This window comes from Mesoplodon mirus (genome assembly GCF_964341445.2).
Source record: "Mesoplodon mirus genome assembly, chromosome: 5".
Taxonomy (NCBI): Eukaryota; Metazoa; Chordata; class Mammalia; order Artiodactyla; family Ziphiidae; genus Mesoplodon; species Mesoplodon mirus.
The window spans coordinates 43,298,933-43,316,260 of NC_138980.1; the positions used below are offsets into that span (position 1 = coordinate 43,298,933).

The 17,328-nt window shown below is 60.6% G+C and overlaps 1 protein-coding gene across 1 annotated transcript; it reads right to left on the reverse strand.

The window, feature by feature from the left end:
* Positions 1-8,566: 8,566 nt before the first annotated feature.
* Positions 8,567-17,134, reverse strand: CILP2 (cartilage intermediate layer protein 2). Its single transcript, XM_082622019.1, has 7 exons — positions 16,979-17,134; positions 15,888-15,986; positions 14,749-15,021; positions 14,066-14,221; positions 12,031-12,139; positions 11,680-11,837; positions 8,567-11,431 (listed from the first exon to the last, which is right to left on the reverse strand). The coding sequence occupies exons 1-7, from the start codon at positions 17,040-17,042 to the stop codon at positions 9,096-9,098; spliced, it is 3,195 nt and encodes a 1,064-aa protein (XP_082478145.1). The 5' UTR covers positions 17,043-17,134; the 3' UTR covers positions 8,567-9,095.
* Between the last annotated feature and the right edge of the window lie 194 nt (positions 17,135-17,328).

Below are 17,328 nucleotides of genomic sequence, written 5' to 3' on the forward strand. Positions count from 1 at the left end.
ACTTTGCTCTGAAAAAAAAAAAAAAAGAAGAAGAATCGCCAATGGACACCAACATCAGCAAGAGAAAGTTTGAAGAACAAATTAGTGCTATTCTTGCTAACCTCCCTCAACTGAAGAACTGGGGAGATATGTACAGGCAGAACTTGAACTTGTGCTCTGGCCGACTGGGCTGGCCCCTGGTGGGGTCCAGTCTCTCCTGACAGGTATCCCTAGTGTGAGGAGACCCTGCATGTGCTGCCTTCCCTGAGCCTCAGTTTTCCCCACTGTGAAGTGGAAACAGAAGTAGCTCCTGCCCCAGTAGGCTTGGTGGGAATCACGTGAGCACTGAGGACCCAAAGCACCGAGCATGGTGTCCATGCTCTTGTAGAGTCTGGGGTTACCTTGTCCCCGTTCGGCCGAGGGGGACACTGAGACAGGAAGACAGGAGGGCGGTGTTTTGACCAAGGGCAGCCTAGCTCAGGCTGCCACAATTTCTGTGAAGGCCTGTGAGGGCCAGAGGGTAGATTTGAGGATGGACGGACCCCACCGTCTCCCTGCCTGTTCTTCACTGGGCCGCCAGGGGGCAATCTTACAACGGGAAGTGGATCCAGGCACTGGTTTCCCTTCTCTCTCAGACTCCAATTCCCTTTTTCTCCCCCTCCAGGCCCTACAAGGTGTGTCTTTGACGTCATTTCCCTCTTCACTGGCCCCCTGGCTACCCCTCCCATAAACGTGTTCCCACCCCAGGGCTTTTGCACTGGCCGTTCCCTCTGCCGGAGCACCCTCTCTTCCCTTCTATGCCCGGCGAACTGCTCTACCCCTCCCCCAAACCCCACCCCTCTCCTCTGCTCCCAGCCTGGCCCCCACAGACCCTCTTCCCAGGACCTGACCCCTCAGGGTCCCTGACTCACTACTGCCCCCTCCCCAGCTTTCTTCTCCCCCTAGCCGACCCGTTCCCCCCAACAGCCAGCCAGCGTCCAGGGGCTGGGGGCACCTCAGGAGCCAGGGCGTTTTGGCTTCTCCTCCTGGAACCGCGTTCTCCTCTGGAATACGGATGGGGCAACTCCAAAAAAAAAAAAGGGAATTCCCTGGCCCGGGTTGGGGAACTAAGATCCCGAAAGCATGGTGGCGCGGCCAGAAAAAAAAAGAGGTGATGGGGCAACTCCGCAGCTGTGGGCGTGGCTCCGGTTAATCTCGCTCTGGGCCCATCACCCACCCACCCCACCCAGTCGTCGCCCAGCCACCGGGGACAGGACGGGGGCTGGGCTGTATGTTCCCAGGGAGGATCTACCCCTCTCTGGTCCTCAATTTTTTTTTTTTTTTCTCTTTGGCCTCGCAGCTTGCGGGATCTTAGCTCCCCGACCAGATATTGAACCCATGCTCTTGGCAGTGAAAGCGGGGAGTCCTAACCACTGGACCGCCAGGGAACTCCCTCTGGTCGTGACCGATGGGGATTTTCCGGACCAAAGCGAGTCCTGGGGAGGGTTGAGAGGTGAGGAGAGCTGTGGTCTGTGTGGAGGGGAGGTCTGCGATCCCACTCACCCCACGTTGGTCATTCGTCGAAGGCCCCCCGAAGCTCCTAGCTTAATTTCGCAGTGTGTTCTGGGGCAGGGTAGAACTGGGAGACCGGACAGCGCTTGTTCTCAGTCCAGCTGGACCCCACCCCTCATCTGAACCACCCCCTCCCTGGAACCTCGGTGTGTCACCCACATTCAGACCCCGACTCCGGCTCCTCCCCTCATTTGGTCCCTCCCCATCCCTGGTTCCAGCCTGGGTTTGATACAAGAGGCTGGATTTTGTGCTTAGGCGTCTCCGTGGTGACCCAGCAAGAGTTCACCCAGAGCTCCTGCTCTTACTGACAGGGACCATCAGAGCCATGGAGGATTTGTGTGTAGGGCAAAGGCCAGAGCCTATGGGAAGCCGGGGGCTCTCAGGCCCAAGGGTGTGGCTCAGGCTGCGGCTCCCCCTTTGGCCTCCAGGGGCCGCCCCAGCCCAAAAGACAAGGCCGCCAGGTCCCTATCCTGGTTCCAGCAGGGGAATGGCTCCTACTTCCAGAATCTGCCACCCTCTGAGCCTCCGTTTTGCCATCTGTAAAGTAGAGCAATTATAGGAACAGCCTCACTGGGAGGGGTCAGTGAAGAGATGCAAGTAAAGCGCTTCAGCATCCAGTAGGTGCTCAATGGATGTGTGGGCCACTTGCCCAGGCCGTGGCTCAGGAAGGCAGACAGAGAAATTAGTGCTAAAGCATGGCCATGGGGCAAGGAGCACATTCTGGGGTGAGACACTTGGGTCTACTTAGGACAGGCTGAATCCAAAGAGCATGGGGGAAGTCTTGAGGCCCAGGAGGGGGCTGCACCCACAGAGGGGGTGTGAGGTGTGGGGTGCTCAGGCTGCAGTGACCTCCCCTCCACGTGGTCGAAGGAGCCAGAGCTTCCTGTAGGAAACTGGCCCAGTTACAGGCTCCTGGCTGCCAGGTACGACAGCTGTAAAGGAGTGAGCTCCCTATTGTCAGGGGCATGCAAGCAAACAAATGGTCTCCAACAGCATCTGGGCCAGGGGACAAGACAAGAGGCCTGATTCTCCAAGGACACATTAGGAGGCAGGTCACAGCCTGACCACAGGAGACGGAGGGTGGCACCGCCCAGCGGCTGGATACCCCCGTCAGAGACAGCAGGTTCCAAAGAGCTAGGGAACGAACATTCCTCAGCTCCAGGCGCTGGGCAGGCCACTCCTGTCTGGTGAGACGTAAGCTGGATCTGGCCGCGTGGACTGCGTGTTTTTCCAGTGGCTTCTTCAGCCACAGCCTGACCACAGCCTAGATTCCGTCGGGTTGGCCATTTCCAAGTGTTTGTGTTCACCTGGGCCAGACATCGGGCCTGTGGCCTTGGCCTCTCAGGAGGCCTGGAAAAGCACCACCAGCCTCCTACTCAGACATCCCTCTGCCTAGAGGCCACTCATTAAAGCCACTCAGCAGCCAATGACAAGGGATGTGGGAGAGGGACAATCATGCTGAGGCCCAGGGGGAGCTTGTGTGTCCCGTGAGCAGGGGCCTCCCCCCCAGGCCAGGACCCAAGATGCAAAAACATGACCCTTGGCAAAGCTGACTTATTGGAGCCCCACTGCCCTGCCTTTCGAACTTCAGGGTCAGCTTGGGACCAGGTCAGCAGACACAACTGCAAGTCAGAAGCCAGGGTTGTGTGTGAACAGCCCTGCCTCTGTGTGGGACCCTGTGAAAGTTACCTCCCTCTCTTAGCCTTGCTTTCCTCGGCTGAAAACTAGAGATAATACCTGCCTTAAAAGGTTGTTGACAAGATCCAACGCAGTGCCTAGCAGGTGCTTCACAAACCTGAGGACTCTTCTATGCCTCCAGATTGGGTCTGGCTCTGCCTCCCCCACCTGACTGAAAGCCCCCTGAGGGGAGAGGCTGGGTCTTCAAGAGGAGGCAGTGAATTGCGGTTCGTCTAACTGTGTCCCTCCCCTGCTCAAAATCCTCACAGACAAAAGGTAAACTCTAAAACCTGCTTTCAAGACCTGTGGACATCTGATCTTGGTTTGGCAAACTCCTATTCTCTCTTCAAAGCCCATAGCAAATGCCCTCTCCTCCAGAAAGCCTTCCTTCGGCCCTTCTCTGGCTTTTTCCAGCCCCTGGCCCTCCTGCTGGCCTAAATCTGACCCCCACAGGCTGAGGTACCTGTGCCTGGCTCTGCCTCCCTCTTCAGAATGGGGCTCTGGAAAGGCCAGTCCAGGGCTGAGTCTGGGCACGATCAAGCATATCTGTACCCACAGGTCTGCATGTAGACATCACATGAGAGCACATGTGTGCACATGCATGTGTGTGTGTGTGTGTGTGTGTGTTGCTGTCCCCGTGATGGGCCCCAGGAGGGGTAGCCAAGGCAAATCTCCCCAGACCACCCAAGACAGAGGCATCTTTACAAGGCAAGGAGTGTGAGCTGAGCAGGGCCCCTTTATGAGGGAGCCTGACTTGGCTTGGAGCTCATTTGTCTACCGACCCTCAGCCTGGAAGAACTGGGGGTGTGAGCAGCCGACCTCAGCCTCCTCCACCATGCCGGTAGCCTGCATTGACCCATCGTTAAAGCTCAAGCTCCATCCGGGGCAAAGGAGGGGCTGGGGCCCAGGGGAGGGCTGAGTCCTGAGTGGGCTCCCCCGATCGCCTTGATGGAGGCCCCACCAGGCAGCCTTCGAGGACATACCTGAGGTTTGGCAGCCAGTCCCCAGGGCTGAGTCAGCAGGAAGCGATCCGGGACTTCCTAGGAAAAGCATCTGGGACTTCGAGGCGCCCCCAGCCCCCAGCCCACGGCCTCCCCAGGGCCACCGGACGGTGGGAGGTGCCACGTGCACCAGGCTGCACCCGGTGTGCTTTGAGGGACTGAACTGCGGGGGTTCGTGGCGGGTCAGGATCAGCCCTGACTTGGGCGATCTGGGTGTCTGAGGGTTGAGTGTCCCCAAGTGCAGAGTGACAAAGGGCAACTGTGGGTGTTGATGCTCCACTGTACACAGGTGCTCTTGGCTGCCAGCACCCTCGCAGGACCCTGCCTCGTAAGCCTGTGTGTCAGGGTTCATCCGCCCGGGCTGCTGTGAGGGTTGGCACAGTGACCAGCTAAGCTGTCACACCCAAAACAACTGGCAAATCCAGCCGTGTGCACTTTGGCAGGGGGCGCGCGGGGGGATGACTGCGTGTGGGGCTGCAATTAAGAGTGACAGTGTAGCTGAATGAGTGACAAGAAGGTGGCCTGGTGGTGTGGGAGGGAGTGTCTGACTGGGGAGGACAGGGACAGCGAGTGACCAGGACGGTGTGACCTCAGGACTGATGATCAGGACTCTTGACTCCACGCGCCACATCCGCTGTTTGGCACGGCGCCTGTGAGCCTGGGCAGGGCGGTGGATGTTTCCCTGCATCCATCCCCAAATATCCGTGTCTGTTGCTCCCCTGATCCCTGGGCTCTCCTCCCTCCTGCCTGCCCAGATCCCCCACCCCAGGCCCTGGGGTCTGGCCTCAGCTCCTGCCCTGGGAGGGGTTGGGCAGGACATTGGCGCTCAGCTGGACTGTTCCTTCTCTGCTGGCCTCCTGCCTCTGTTTCCACCATTAAAATGCAAGCATTCCTCCCACCTGACTGAAGCCAGTTCTCCCCGCCAGGCTGGCTCCAGTCTTTGGGGTCTGCGACTGGGTCATACCCAACTCTGAGGGCTGATGAGGGAGACAGACAGGACTGGGGAAGTGGTGGGTAGCCATGCCAGGGACACGAGGCCCAAGTGGAAGAGCCAGCGGTGTTCAGCCAAAACAGGAGGCAGCTGGAGGGGAAGGGGCGCTGGGCTGCAGGTTTGGACCCTGAAGGTCTGCCACGTGGGAGGGGGCAGACCCAGTTCCATAAAGGAAACACTTTTCAACACACTGAATGCCGCCCCAGGTCTACAGGAGTCTTTGTTATGAGAAACTGTGTGATCTTTTCCAGCTCCAGCACCTTCTGTGGCTCCCCATCACCCACCAGAGGCTCTCCAGCTCCTTGCTTGGCATTCAAGGCTCTGTACACCTCCCCTGTGTGTCTCCGTTCTCCACGCCCGCCTGAGGTTTCCCTCCTCAGCCTTCACATGTACCTTTCCAGCTGCCTGGTATGCCTTTCCTGCCTTGCCCACCTGGTAAACTCCTAGACATCCTTCAAGACCCACTGCCTGTGTCCTTTTCTCTGAGAAACATTGCCCTTCCCTTCAGCCTACGGTGTCCCCATTTGCTGTGTGACCCTGGGCAAGCCCCTTCAGCTGTGAAATAGGGGGTATGTGTGTGTAAAACCATCCTCCCTAAAAGCATATTTTGAGGCCCAAGACAATAAATATACATTAAATGCTCTCAAAGTGAGTTAGGACTTTGGGGACAGGGAGGGCTTATATCCAGTCACTGCTCAATGTGTGTTCATTTTTATCTTCCTCCTCTTGGATTCTACAGGTTTAAGACTCTCTTGTTTTAAGCACTGTTCCAAGATTTTCCTCCCACTCGCAATACTAGGAATTTTAAGAACCCCTGGTTCTAAAATTATAAGTCTAAAATGCCGTGGGCGGGACCAAGGGTCTTCTTGTGCCCTGAGCTGACGCCAGGGTGGCTGGAGCTGGGGTCTCTGGGGTGGACTTTATGCCCCACACACCCCAAGCTGACGGGGTGTGCCTGGCAGCCCCAGTTTTAGGGGGAGAGCAATGGATTTACCAGGAGGCGGATAGCAAACATTCCAGGAGCGGGGGTGGAGCAGGGAGGGGAGACTCCTGGCTCAGAGGCTAGAATGGGGTCACAAGGCAGCGTCAAGAAGCACAGGGCTGGGCTTCCCTGGTGACGCAGTGGTTGAGAGTCCGCCTGCCGATGCAGGGGACACGGGTTCGTGCCCCGGTCCGGGAAGATCCCACATGCCGTGGAGCGGCTGGGCCCGTGAGCCATGGCCTCTGAGCCTGCGCGTCTGGAGCCTGTGCTCCACAACGGGAGAGGCCACAACAGTGAGAGGCCCGAGTACCGCAAAAAAAAAAAAAAATGTCAGCTCAGAGCCATGGCTTCCTTCTCTTGGACCCTCAGTTTCCTCATCTGAATATTGGGGCCAAGTGCTGCCTTCTTGAAGAGTTGTTAGCAGGGATGAGGTGGCTCCAGCCACCGTCCTGTGCCAAGCATTTTCTTGGGCTCTGCCCTCTGCCTGGAACAGTCTCCCTGGCCTGCTTCCCTCTAGGAGTCCCTGCTCACTCCTGGCCCAGCCACAGCAGCTGGGGAGGGGGCCCCAGGATGACGCCCACCCACCCCTGCCTCGCCCTAGGGAAGGGGGGGCCAGCTGCCGGCCCCAAACTCAGCTGCCCCAGGCCTGGCAGTGGCCGCGGCCCCAACACTTTCTCAGTGAAAGGTATTTGGCAGTGGCGTCTGACACCTCATCACTCCCAGCCTGGAAGCCAGCTTCTCCTGCCAGCTGCAGGGGGAATCCCCCCAACTCCTGCTGCTCCCCCAGGACCCCGACAGGCAGGCCCAGAGTCTGTGTTGCCTTGGGTGGGGGCCTACCCCTCTGAGTTTCCCTCTCAGCTGAGGGTGTAGACACAGTAAGTCTGGATAACTGCGCATGCCCCTGGTTCCCAGGGACCTCAAAGCATCTCCTCTCTCTTGTCCATCACAGCCTATCCAAGGAGAGGCCGGGGTGCTGGCACCGGGGCCTCTAAACCTTGTCTCCAGGCACAGCCCTGGGGCCCACCCTCAGAGACTGGGGCTGATACCTTCAGGTTTGCCAGGTTCTCCCAGACCCTCTAGGCCCCTAAGTCTGGCCCCTGGGCAGGGGAAGATGTTCCCATGAAAGGCATGGCCTGAGCAAAAGTGTGAGTGAGGGGTGGAGAGGCTGGGGGTTGTCCGATGGAGAGTTCTCAAGATGGACAAGAGCCAGCGGGCCATGTGGGCTGAGCACTGACTCCACAGGTGTGTCGGGGTGTGTGTGAACTTCTCTCCCCGCCAAGGCCAGGCCCTCTCCGGGCCCCCATTGTTGGCACAGAGGTGACACCTCTAAATGCTAGACAGGCAAATGGTAAGAGGGACTGGAGGGGCAGGGGTGGACAGGTGGGGCGAGCGGGTGGGTGGGTGATAGAAGGGTAAGTGGGCAGTTGAGTGGGTAGGTGGGTGGGTGTGCAGAAGGCCTGAGCAGGCCCTAGAATAAGGGAATAATACCCCGCACTCCAACTCCCTGCCGCCACCCTTTCCGGGGGCAATCAGCCAGGCACAGTGCTCCCCATTCCAGGCCCCCAGAAACGCCACATCGACGCCTTCCAGGGAGTGACGTCTACAGGCCAAGGGAGTCTCACGCGTGTTCTTGAGGGGACTGCTGGTCCATCCAGGGAGCCCCCCGCTCCTGCCGGGATTCACTCCGGGGCAAGCAGCCCTTTGCCTCTCCTTTTTGGGGACCTCAATTTCTCTGGAAAGTGGGGCTGTGGTCAGAACAGCGCCTGCCCCATGGGGCGTCAGGACAACTTGCCTGGCCACGCGCACACAGAGCGCAAGCGATGGTCCTGCACCTTCAGACAGAGTCCCGGTGAGGGCTCAGGACCATGGCCTTGGGCAGCCAAATCACCATGTGGTCAAGGCATGGCCAGGCCTCAGCCGGGTGTGACCCAGGGCAGGGCAGCTGTGGCCCCGGTGGAAGAAGTCCAGGGAAGCCTCAATTCCTGCCTCCTGGGGCAAGCGGCCCTGCCAGGGCCCCTCCCTGCCCACTGTAGCCCCTGGGCATGTGGCCAGATAGAAGCCACTGAGCACAGCCAGGCAAGGAGGATAAGGCCAGGGCAGCAGCTGCTACTGTGTTTTGCAGTCAGGGCTGCACAAGCCTGGGCTGCTCATGAGTCAGCTCTGCACACACATGCCGCAGATGCACTTCTGTGGGCATCGGTTGGGGCCCACGTGCCTGCCTGAGGAGTGTCTGGGGCCACACGGGGGCCTGCAAGCCGCTTGCACACCCATGTCCATATGTGCTTCAGGCCTGTTTCTGCCTGCCAAGGTGCACCTGGATCCAGCAGCCCCAGCCTCCATCCTTCCCTCCCCAAGACTGACACCAGGAGTTGGAAATGAAGCATCTTTAATTGAATCTCTGCCCTGACCCCCTGGGGAATCTCCAAGCACCAAACATATGAGAATTGTGCTCCCCAGCCCCAGAGTCAAGAAGCCTCTTCCCCAGACCTTCAATGGGCCATGTCCGGACCCCACACTCACACCTGTTATTATTTATTCAATAAATAACCCCAAGAACAAAACTCAGGGTAGAGGACCCAATAAAGCATCCAGCTCAGCACAGAAATCTGAAAGGGCAGATTATCTGAAACCAGGGTCAAAATATGAAATGAAATCAGAGCTGGCATGTGAGCTGGGAATGATCCCCTCTGGGCCTCAGTCGGTCACCAGCCCCGACCATCATCCCAGGATGCTGGCTCCCACAGTCATGACAAACTCCATTTCACGTCACACAGCAACAATTATCTGCCTGCGTTTGCACCATCGGACCTGACTGAATTCTGGGCAGGGGAGGGAAGTGCCCAGAAACCTGAAGAGACTTGCCAAGGACAGAGGAGTCTGGAGCAGGGCAGAGGAGCGAGGCTGGGGCCCAGGGTCACTGCTGGGCCCTGCCACGGCGGGTGCGGAGGGGACCTGAGGCTCGTGCCTGTGCCCGGCCCACCTCACCCATCTCCCTGCGGATGTCACCAAGAGCTGCCGATGGGGACTCCAGCAGCCTCTGGAAGAGGCTCGGCCGGCCCTCTGGTATCTCCTGGCACTGAAAGGTGACGGCTGTACCAGCATCAGCCTTCATCTCCCTGGAGAAGCCATCAGAGGAGCCATCGAAGCAGCGGCCAATGGCAATCTCCTTGGCCAGCCTTGGGCTCTGGTCAGTGACTGTATAGACACCATAGTTGTGACCCAGAGGGTCCAGCGGGGCCAGCATGGAGAAGACAGCCAGGTCATCAGTGGGTGCAGCAGGGGGGTGCCGGGTCAAGTAATCCTGCAGGAGTCCGTTGACCGCCACGCGCCGGCAGCTGCCCTGGGGCATGATGGTCACCAGCGTCCTGTCCACCTGACGCTGGTCGAACAGCATCCCGCTGCACTTGAACTCCACGCAGGCGGCAGATGTGCTAGGGCGCTGGGGGTCTCGGACACTCCGGTCATCCCGCAGACCGTAGAGCTGGCCCCGGGTCCGAGGGTGGCTGCCCCCCGAATTGTGGGAGCGGACCATGTATTCCTGGGGACCCTGGATCTTCACCTTGAGGAAGCAGGCCCTGAACTCCTGCGGGTTGGGCCACCAGGCCAGGAGATCTCCAGTCCAGGAGGCCGGCACGCCCTCGCGGAAGGGGACCACGTTATACTCGTATTTTTCCACCTCCACGCGAGCAAAGCGGAAGTGGCTGGCGGTCACCGGGGCCTCCTGGCACTCCCGCAGGTTGCGCCACGGGTACACGGGGCCGTTGGCCTCGGCGGGGTCGCCGGACCTGGGTTTGGCGAGGTTGATGCGGAAGCCATTGCGTTTGAGGGAGGGGTCATCGTGGTCGGTGCGGCGGTAACCCAACTTGTCTAGGTAGGGCTGGGCCACGCCCACGGTGTCCGGGAGTGGGCGGGGCCGGGATGGGGCGGGCTCCAGCTCCTCCCCGCCCAGGGTGGCCGTGACCAGGGCGGTGTAGGCGTCTGGCTGGTCAGCATCGCAGAAGGCGGGGAGACAGGCCCCGTTGGGACCAGTGACGGCGCTGTCGAAGCGGCCCCAGGCGCGGGGGTTGGCCGAGAAGCCGGGGGCAGGCTCCAGGTTGACCAGCGTGACCACCACGCCCTCCACCTGCTCGCTGGGGAAGAACTTGTCGTTGGCGTAGGCGCGCACCTTCACCAAGCAGCGGCGGCGCTCAGGCACGTCCAGGTTGAACAGACGCCGCTCCCGGATCTCCACGTTGCCCACCAGGAAGACCCGCTCCTCCCGGCGGACCCGTGAGGCCGCCGACCTCTCACGCTGGAAGCCGCTCTCCTCTTCCCACAAGCCCGTGTCAGGGTTCAGCGACCACAGCTTCAGGGCCTCCACGTGGCCGGCCATTCGGATCTGGCTGGCGGCCACACGCACGGCCACCGGCCCGGTCTGCAGCTGCTCTGCGGAGCCGGCAGCACGGAGGTCCACCGAGAACATGCCGTAGGTGCGCAGTGGAGCCAACTCCCCGTCACTGTCCACAAATCGCAGGTCACTGGGGGCGGCGGCCGCCGAGGTGACATTTCGGGGGTCCACGAATGTCACCCGGGCCTCCACAGCCCCTGCGTAGGGTTCACCATCAGCTCTGCGAAAGGCTCTCGGCGGGATGACCAGCTCTCCTAAGGGGGCTTCGTCCTCCAGCTCCCCGAGGGATATCGTGTTGCTCTGGCTGGCATCTAAGATGACAGGGGCTTTCTTGCGCATGGCCTTGACCTCATGGTACACGCCCGCACCTCGAGGGTCAAAAGGCAGGACCCTGACAGTGTCCACGAACTGGCCACTGGGGTCCACGAAAGTAATCACCAGCCGCTGAGTGGAAGGTGCCACCTCAATGGTGAAGTCACCCTGGTAGGATGTGAAGCCAATGGGCTCCCGGCCCAGGAGGATCCGAGCAAAGCGCAAGGGCTCCCTAGACTCAGCGGCCACCACGCGTCCCCGGATCAGCCCCCGAGGGGGCAGACATTTCCGGCAGCCACATTCAGCCACTATCTTGACTGGGAGGATGTAGCCAGAGCAGTGGATCTTCCTGCTCTCCAGCCGGTGCACCGAGCAGCAGCGGGAGCCTGCATCCCCACATCGGGGCCTCGAGCCTGCAGGGCTGGGGCAGAGGGTGTCAGGGCAAAGGCCTACGTCCAGGTAGATGGGGCCGCTGCCTGGCTGACCACAGTCGTCTGGAAGCTTGATCAGGTGTTCTCGGGGCTGAGGGTCACAGGCTGGCTGGCCTGGGGCTGTGGAGCAAGAAATCAGCCAGATCAGGGTAAGGGGGGGAACTCCATGGAGGCCAAGGTTGGGGGCCTAGATTGGGATCAGAGGCTTAACCCAGGGGCCCAGTGGGAGCCTGGGATCCAACTGAGCAAGGTCAGAGATCAGTCTGAAGTTGGGGTTCCATTTTAAGTTGCGTTTTAGCTGGGGTTGGGGCTCAGTTTGGTGTCAGGGCTCGCTCAGGGTTGTGGGTAGGGTTGCTGAGGACGCTCACCAAGCACAGTGAGTTGGGCAGTGCCCGATCGCACGGCCCCGGCATCATTCCACGCTTTGCAGTGATAGGTGCCTGCCTGGTCTGGGTGAAGCCCATGCAGCTCCAGGTGGGTCCCGTACCTGTGCGTTCGCCTGTCCAGCAGGGTCCCGTTGTGGAACCTGGGTGGCGGGTGAGCAACACCATGAATGCCCTTGGCACGGGGGAGGGGCTGCATCCGTCCCACCCCACATGGAGCACAGGGAGGTTGCAGAGCAGCTTCCTCTGGGTCTCTGAGGCACCACATATCATGGGAAGCCCATTCCAACCCCAAAACTGGGCACAAGACCCTTGAGCATGGGGCAAGGCACTCACCAGGAGTATTTCTTGGGCATAGGGGTGCCCAAGGCTTTGCAGCAGAAGGTCACATTCTGGCCAGCCTCTCGAACTCGGGACTCAGGGTGCTTCACCAGATAGGGCTTCTCTGGGGGCAGAGGCAGCAAAGGTCAGAGCCCTGCCCCATCCCATCTTCTCCCAAGAACAGGGCCCCATCTTTTCCCTTACAGTGATGCCCTGTTTCACTTGGGCCTTTTCTAATGACCCTCCCCCGACTCAGGTTCACCTCACATCTGCTGGAGACTGTGCCCTTAATGCTTAATCATTTGTTTTGTGTGTGGTACGTGGGCCTCTCACTGCTGTGGCCTCTCCCGCTGCGGAGCACAGGCTCCGGACGCGCAGGCTCAGCGGCCATGGCTCACGGGCCCAGCCGCTCCGCGGCATGTGGGATCTTCCTGGACCGGGGCACGAACCCGTGTCCCCTGCATCGGCAGGCGGACTCAACCACTGCACCACCAGGGAAGCCTAATGCTCAATCTTAATGCTTCCCTTTACAACTCCACCTCTCACCTCACATCTTCTCCAATGACGGTTACATCTTATTTCTTGCCCCATTGGCTTCACTGTGCATCACATCATCCCAAATGCTTGGTGTCACCCAGAATTTCCTCCCCAGTTCCTCAGCCCCCTCATCCCTCTTGCCGTGAGGCACTTACCCAACTTATTAAGGACAACAGTGACCACAGCAGAGATGGAGCTGTTGGCCTGGGCCTGGGCCATGCCTGCAGAGAAGCCATCCATTTGGGCACTGACATTGGCTCGGCTGCTGGCACAGACTCCAGGCACCCAGAAGGTTCAGTGGGCATGGCTAGTAGCCATGGTGCCAGGCCAGTCTCGCAAGGAGACCCTGGCTCCTGGCAGTGGACGCCCAGATGGGCTGACCACCGAGCCCAGAAGGATATGGTCAGGGCACCCACAGGTGTTGGGACCACACCCTGGATGTGGGGGGGACACAGGAGGCAGAGAAGACTCTTGACCCCTTCCTGGGGAGGGCTTTCCTCTCTATCAGTCACTCAGCAAAGGTACCCAGACACCCGCCCCACCTTGTTCCCCTCAGAGAGTCCTCAGCATGGACCTGCTTGCAGCAGCCCTTGGTGTGAAGGACATGGGGCTGAGTGGTCAGGGCTGGGCCAAGGGGAGGGACCTGGGGTCCTGGTGTGAAGGAGATGCCCTGGAGGAGGGGACAGGATAGGTGACTCTTACAGGGCAGAAAGGCTCCTTCTAGCATGAGAGAAAATGTTCAGGCAAGGGCTGGGGGCCCAGCGAGGGGATGGGTCTTGGGCCCAGAACATCTCCCTCCTGTCACAATCCTGTGGTTTCTCCATAAAATGGAAAATTCCACTGGAAGCTTCAGGGCAGAGGCACGGAGAAGGCAGAGCCAAGCAGAGTAGGGGGGTGGAATCCCACCACCCCATTGGCCACTGTGCTTCCCCACCCTGCTGCGTGCTCTGCTGGGGCAGTCTCCAGACCATGTTTGTGGAGACCAGGCCTGATTGGAATTTCCAGTCGCCTCCTGGCTGGCCTGGTGTCTGGCCCAGGGAGGGCCTGGGCATCATATCTGCCAGGGTGTGAGCACATGTCCACATGGGCGTGGGGGATGGGCGTGGCCTGCGAATGCCAGGCGTGTGTGCACCCCGAGTGCGTGAGCCAGCTTCTGTGTGTATCCACGTCTACCGGGACATCCGCACACTCCAACAGGCACACAGAGGAAGCGCCTCCTCAGATCTGCCCATGACTGGACACGACCCCCATGACGTCCACCCGTCCAGATGTACACATTTACCAATGCTCTTCGGGGGCCCAGAAGGGAAGGAAAAGCCAGTTTCCAAGTGGTCCAAGTTCTGGTCGTCCAGGCTCCGCCCCTACACTCAGGCTCCGCCTCCTCCCTCCAGGCACCGCCCCATCAGGCTCCACCCCAACTAGCCCCTCTAGGTACTTCCCTCGACTGGCCCCGCCCCTACACCCCGGCCCCGCCTCTAACCCAACTATCCCCTCCAGGCCCCGCCCCTCCTACCTGGACATGTAGGCCTCACACACTTCTGCGCCTCCAGGGGACGCCCAGGACACGCATCCGTAGCGGGGCTTGGGCAGCGGCGGCGGCGCAAGCGACGGCCTGGCCCGCAGCTCCCCGAACAAGGACCCCACGGGCCCCACGCACCCCACGTGGCCTCTGGGGAGAGGGCAGGGATGGGGGCGTCAGATGGAACCTGGAATTCTGTTGACAGTGTGGGACTGGAGGGTGCTCCCCGTCACGTGCATCCGAGTCAGAGAGAAGTCCTGCCCACTGCCTCAATCGGTGCTGCCCCAGGCGCACCAGTCGAATGTGCAGTTGAGGTACCTTCCCGCCCCCGCCAAGATAAGCCCTGCTGTTCTCCCTGCGTCTCACACACATCTGGGGCTCAAAACACACCTCCGCAGAGCGGCCCTAGTTCTAGATGAGCAAAAGAGGGCAGTGAGAGGGAGCTATGTTCCTGGGGGCACCTTCCTAACCCCGACCTGGGCCCCGGCCATTCTTAGCCCCTCCCTTCCAAAGCCCCTCTCCTATCCGGTCCGGCCCTCTCCTGCGGCCTTGCTCTTAAAAGACCCCGCCTCTTCCTAGCCACGCCCTGCACCACCCCCGCCCCCCCCACAACACCATCCTTTCAGGCCTCATCCACCTATGGCCAGTCCCCGCCGCTCCCTCAGCCCCGCCCTCACCGAGCGGGCAGCGGAAGCGCACGTGGTAGTTGGAGCAGCGGCGGCCTCGGGGCTGCTCGCGGTTGAGGCACCAGAAACCTCGCGTGGGGTTCAAGTGTACGCGCTCGCCGACGTCTGACGGCAGGGCCCAGTCTGTGGTGCGCGCCTCCAGCGCCAGCGGCCGCGGGCACACGCGCGCCGGCCCGTAATAGAAGCGGATCGCAGCCAGGCTCTCGAAGTCACCGTCGCCTCCCGGGTGGTCGACGTTGAACCAGGACGTCCACTCGCTGGCCTCTGCGGGCACCGCACGCGCTGGGACCCGGGCCTCAGCCGGTCGGGCCCCATGCAGGAGCCCGGGCTGCGGCCTGCCCACCCCCATCTGCGTGTTTAAGCCAGGTCCCCCTCCCCACAAAAGTGCATGGGCGAGCCCAGCCTGTCCAGATCCAGAGCCCTCGAGGGCAGAAGGAGCTGTAAGAGGATCAGGGGAGGTTGGCTTGTGCTTGCACCGGCCCTAGTTCTGCTCAGTATCTGAGCTGGCCCATGAGTGCACGCTGAGATCTTGCCACTGTCTCACCAGCCCCCACTCTCAGAATTCAGAACCGTTGAGATGTAAGGAGATATAAAGGCAGCACGAGGAGCCAGGCCTGAGGCCAGCTGTTCCACTGCCTGGCAGCCTCGCATCAGTGCCAGCTGGGAGCTTGCTCGCTGACCACTGGACCTATCAGGCAACCCTCCGTTTCACGGAAGCCAGAGGTGGGAAGGGTCTGGCCTCTCACAGGTTAGCTTCTGTTTCCATCAACCCCCCAAGGGGTGCTCACTCCTTTCCTCATTCAAGAGCAAGTCAAATAGAACCTTCCTAGCTGGGAAGCTAGAGACTTGGGTTCCAGAACTCCTGTTTCCCTGACTGAACTGAGCTGGTTGTCTCACCGCCCCGCCCCACCCCACCCTGGTTTCCTCCTGGACTAACAGCCTGGGTTCTCATCTCCCTGCTCCTAAAACTTAGACCTCTTGGGGCACCACTTCCAGGGGCTGCCATGCCCAGGGACCAGGACAGTCCTGGGCTCTTCACCCAGCTTGTATCCCCTCCTCACAAGACCCTACCAGCCAGAGCTCACACAGAGTCCACAGCAGAACGAGGACTCAGACCCAAGCTGGCTCACCTTCCCAGTCCTCCAGGGCTGGCGAGGGCTGGCCAGGGTGCAGCAATGAACCTTCAAGGCCCCACGCAGTCACCATGGGCTCCTCAGGGGCGGTGGTGCCTGTCGAAGGGGTGAGGGGTAGGGGGAAGGACCTCTGTGAACTCCTGGTATGCAAAGTGCTGCCGCGATCATCCCCATTTCACAGGGAAGAAGCCGGAATCCAGCTCTGGCTGACCTGGAGAATTGCAGCACCCCCTCCTCCAGGAAGCCTCCCCATGACCTCCCAACTCCCAGTCTCCCACAGCCCCATCCCTCACTCTGACACAGCCCCTTAGGTTGGGGAAGTCTGTGTCCACTCTGCTCCCCAGACCCAGTTCTCCCACTGTGCTCAGTGGCCATGAGTTCAGTTGGCTGTGCCCTTCCCTGCTGTCATATTGATCTGAATTTTCTTTCATCCATTTGCTGACTGGAAGTCCCTCCCTCAGTCTACCTTTCATCCCTGCACTTGGGGCCCAAGCTGCCAGTGGGAAGTCATTGGAATTTAGCCTGGCTTCTCCAGCCGCGAGTTGTCTGAGATAGCTGGGCTGGGCAGTGACTTCAGACAAGTCCCTTCCCTCTTGGAGTCTCAGTCTCCCCATGTGAGAAATGGGCCCAGTTCCCCACTCCACTGAGTGTTCCAGAGATGGGAATTTCTTTTCTGAGTGCTGTGTGTGTGTGGAAGAAGGAAGGAGTTAGGTGAGAAGGGACAGCTCTGGCCCCTTCATACTGAGGCCAAGACTGGATGATTCAGGGTCCAAATGCTGTGGCTGAGATAGGCACCCTGCAGTCCTGAGAATCCAGAGGAGCCTGAAGTTCATAGCCACACTCCCGGTGCCCCTATCGTCCCTTGGAGGAGGGAAGACAGTGGACGAGATCCCCTCCTGCCCCAGGTGGTCCCGGAGCTCCATCTCTTCGTTGCCCCCTCACTCCACCCCCGAGGCTGGCAAAGGAAATGCAGGCCTGGGGAAGCAAGTGGGTCCCTTGGTTCTGTCTCCAGCCTCCGGCTGCTTGCCACGCCCTCTGTCAGACGTCCGGCGCCTGGGGGGCTGGTCTGGGGTCTGGGGGCGCCTCACCTCGGGTCCCCGCCAGGTGCGCGGCGGCGACACAGAGGCAGAGCAGTATCTGCAGTGACGCCATGGCCAGGTCCGAAAGTCGGAGGGAGGGTCCCAGCTCCGCTGTGCACTCGGGTCGGACTCCCGCGGGTCTGGCGGCCGCTGGAGCTGTGGACGGGGGAGGGACGCGACCGCAGGCCACGCCCCGTCCAGGCCACGCCCCGTCCAAGCAACGCTCCCGGGCCTGAGGTGACTCCGGTGCGCAGACAACCTCTTTGGGTCGCCCCCCTCGGTGCGTCTGGCTGTACCTCCGCCCTCGGGCTGGCCTGCGTCCCCTCGTCGCCGGCTGGAAGTCCCCTCCTTAGCCCACC

Excerpts from the sequence above, each read along its gene's own strand:
- CILP2 (XM_082622019.1), bottom strand. The coding sequence starts at position 17,042 with ATGGCGTCACTGCAGATACTGCTCTGCCTCTGTGTCGCCGCCGCGCAC. Across the intron at positions 15,987-16,978 it reads GCACCTGGCGGGGACCCGAG|GCACCACCGCCCCTGAGGAG; the intron begins GTGAGGCGCCCC and ends CCCCTTCGACAG. Across the intron at positions 14,222-14,748 it reads GCGCTTCCGCTGCCCGCTCG|AGGCCACGTGGGGTGCGTGG; the intron begins GTGAGGGCGGGG and ends CCCTCTCCCCAG.